At 41.2% G+C, this 3,492-nt stretch overlaps 1 protein-coding gene across 1 annotated transcript; it reads left to right on the top strand.

The window, feature by feature from the left end:
• The first annotated feature begins 2,297 nt into the window (after positions 1–2,297).
• On the top strand, positions 2,298–2,909 carry LOC149230011 (uncharacterized). Its single transcript, XM_089381177.1, has one exon. It carries the CDS (start codon positions 2,298–2,300, stop codon positions 2,907–2,909), a length of 612 nt encoding a protein of 203 aa, XP_089237303.1.
• The last annotated feature ends 583 nt before the right edge of the window (positions 2,910–3,492 follow it).

Genomic DNA, 3,492 nt, shown 5'->3' with positions numbered 1-3,492 from the left:
TTATACTAAAAACCTTTATCTCCATAATAAATCATAAGGCATAATTATACATTATGGTGTTGAAAAAAAAACCCTATTATCTGCAAATTCATCCTAATATCAATCGCAATATTATCACCATCAGCTTTCAGTCTTTCTAGATGCCCCAAAAAATTATTTAACACCTGATTTGGTGCCTTATCATTGATTATTTCATATTTTCTCATTCAATATAAATTATGTCATGCAATCATGACAGGCAATGCATAGTGAGTTGCAGGTATGTAGCGAGTTGATATGATTTAAACCTAAGATGTATAGTATGGTTTACTTTATTTTTGTAGATTTGTATTTTGATTAAGCCTCCAGAAAACACATTTGAAATAGAAACCAGTCAAACAAATCACATATACCGCCATTCAAGAAGAAAAAGGTTTTCTTAGATGCCAAAAAAACCATATATAAAACTCTTTAAAACATCATGAAAATTGATTTTTGCAATAAATTAAATAATCTAGCAAACCTTAATAGTCTAGCTAGTCCGATTGATAAACTTGGAATTGGATATGAAAGAAAATGGGAGCTCTGAGGAAAATGGTGCACTAAGGAACTAGGGTTCCTGACAAACCCTTCCACAGCACATAATCTGAGCAAGCAGCGTTTCAGGCCCAAACAAAAAAAAATTCAGGACTGGCTCTGTGATTCTGAACGCAGAGGACAATGAACAGTCCGAATGGGGAGGCATCAGTGCCTCCCCCCAAATATTATAATCATGAAAACCCAACTGAGAGTAGAACTGAGAATGCAGAGAAGCCAGAGGCACGGCCTGCGCAGCAGCCGGAGAAGAATGAACAAGAAGATCTGGAATACGAGAAGGCAGATAAACAAGCAACATCTGGCAAACTAAAGAAAGCTTCATCGCCCACATGCAAGCCCATAGCCACAGAAAGGCCCAAGATCAAGCTGCCTAGTCACAGGATCAATGCGCAAATACAATATATGAAAGATCATGCCCTGATTGGAAAATTCATAGGTTACTGGCCAACTGAAAAAGCCCTGCAAGGCTGGATCACCTCGAAATGGAAGCCCAAAGGTCATGTAACTCTACAGCTGGGCCCTAAGGGCTTCTTCACAGCCACATTCAACTGCCTTGAAGACCAGAATCGAGTTCTAAATGGAGAACCCTATTTCTTCAATGCAGCAGGTCTTTATCTACGAGATAGGGTCGAAAGATTCAACCCAGTTAAGGAAGATTTCAGCTGGGTGCCAGTTTGGATCCGCATGTACTCACTTCCACTAGAATACTGGGATGAGGACTCACTAACAGCCATTGGCAATGGATTAGGCGAGTTCATAAAGGCAACAGAGGAAACTAAGCTTCGAAGATACACATCCTACACACGGATCTGCATTTACATGAAGCTGGGCCACGCGCTCCTGGACACGGTAAGTCTTCTGCACGACGAATTTGAATGGATTCAGCCCCTTGACTATGAACATGTACCCTTCCGATGCAGGAGATGCCATGCCCACGGTCACCTCTTTCGTGACTGTCCCTTAAACATGCCTCCTAAAACCACAGAAACTGGAAACAAGTCTGATCCAGAAGGATTCACCAAGGTAGCCAGTAGGAAAAGGCATACCAAAAAACCTCCCTCAGCACCAAAAAACACTGCTCCATCTTCTGATTTTCCATCCTCCAGCAACAGCTTTGATATTCTGACAAATCTAGAACAGCCTGAATCAGATACACCTATGCCAGCAAAGCCAAGTTCCGTTCCATCCACCCATCTGTCCCCCACACTCATCCACTCTAAAACCAGTCATCCTTTGAATGCCATTTCCTCTGAAAAGCTTGCCTCAGACTCGCAACTCAACACCAACCTTGTTCAGTACAAAGCCCTATGGTCCGATAAAATTATGGACATTGATGATACTCAGGCAGAACCTTCTCAACCACCAACCCATCAGGAAGGAGGCAGTCAGCAGAGCTTAATGGAAGAAGAACCAAAAAGCTTTGATCTCGGTGAAATAAACATTTTTAGTCTAGAACAAGCCTGCAAAAGGAAAGAGTTCAACACAATACCCAAGAGAAAACTGGAAAATTTGGAAGTAGCGCTCACAAGAGTGCATTAGCATAATACTTTGGGCATACAGTAAGGAGGCAAATGAGATGGGAAACATATCATCAAATATGGGAAGAAAAGAGGTAGAAAGACAGATCCACAACGTACCATATTAATTGGGGAAATGCTAGTGGAGTCGGGAAGGTGCTCCCAGTTGACCAAATATTACCAATCCTTACCTACTAGTCAACCATGAAGCTCATCTCATGGAATGTAAGAGGACTTAATGGTCCGGGGAAGTGTAGAATGTTAAAGAACATGATTCAGCAAGAACAACCATACATTGTATTCATGCAAGAAACAAAATGCAGCACCAGCACATTAGAATCCATATTATCCAAAGCCTGGGCAGGATGTCAAATGATAACAGTCAACGCAACAGGTGCCTCGGGAGGGTTAGCCATAGCATGGAATACTCAGCATATATCCTTAACAAATTTCCATGCTTCACACTATTTCATTCAAGCAATGTTCCACCTGATCGGTACCAACATACATGGACATTTAACCAATGTTTACTTCCCTCAGGAAAGTACGCAAAAAATTAGGCAATTAGAAACATTGGAGATTCTTAATGCTCCAAGAACTTATCCACTATGGATCACGGGAGGAGACTTCAATATGATCACAAGGCTGGAGGAAAAATTGGGAGGCAGAAGAAAGCTGGACAAAGAAAGCAATAACCTCAGAGACTACATTCAACACAATGGTCTAATAGAATTACCTTTTGATAACGGCATCTACACTTGGAACAACAAAAGAGCCGACACTCAGCAAATAGCACCCAAGTTGGACAAATTCTAATTGCAGACAATTTTGTTCATCTTGGTGGTGATATATGCGCCTTTATCCTACCCTTAGCTGGCTTGGATCATTGGCCCATTTCTTTGCAATGGAAAAATCCCAGAAAATCTAACAGAAGACCTTTCAAGTTTGAAGCTTTCTGGCTTACCCACCCTGAGTTCAATACAATGGTCAAATCAGCATGGGAAAGTTTCATTCCCAATGGTGGCTCACTCATGTACCAATTCCAGCAAAGACTGAAGCATATCAAAAAACAAATCAAAACCTGGAACTACACCACCTTTGGCAACATCCTTCAAGAGAAAAAAGCTCTTGAGCAGAGCATGACAGAGCTACAGCAGAAGATTATCCTAGAAGGTAGAACAGGGGAACATGCCAGACAGGAACAAATCCTACTAACACAACTAGATGAAAGAAGCAGACAAGAGGAACTGCTCTGGAGACAGAAGTCAAGAATCAGATGGCTAAGAGAAGGGGAACGGAATACCAAGTTTTTTCATCGTACAACTATACAAAGAAGAATGAATAATACAATCTCACACATTCAAAACTCACAGGGAGACAAAATGGAGAAACAGGAAGA

Source organism: Pinus tabuliformis, chromosome J, assembly GCF_031772625.1.
Source record: "Pinus tabuliformis cultivar Carrire ecotype Pingquan chromosome J, CPIR1, whole genome shotgun sequence".
Classification (NCBI taxonomy): Eukaryota; Viridiplantae; Streptophyta; class Pinopsida; order Pinales; family Pinaceae; genus Pinus; species Pinus tabuliformis.
Note: the sequence above shows the minus strand (reverse complement) of the source record. Positions and strands in the feature narration are given on the sequence as shown.

Excerpts from the sequence above, each read along its gene's own strand:
- LOC149230011 (XM_089381177.1), top strand. The coding sequence starts at position 2,298 with ATGAAGCTCATCTCATGGAATGTAAGAGGACTTAATGGTCCGGGGAAG.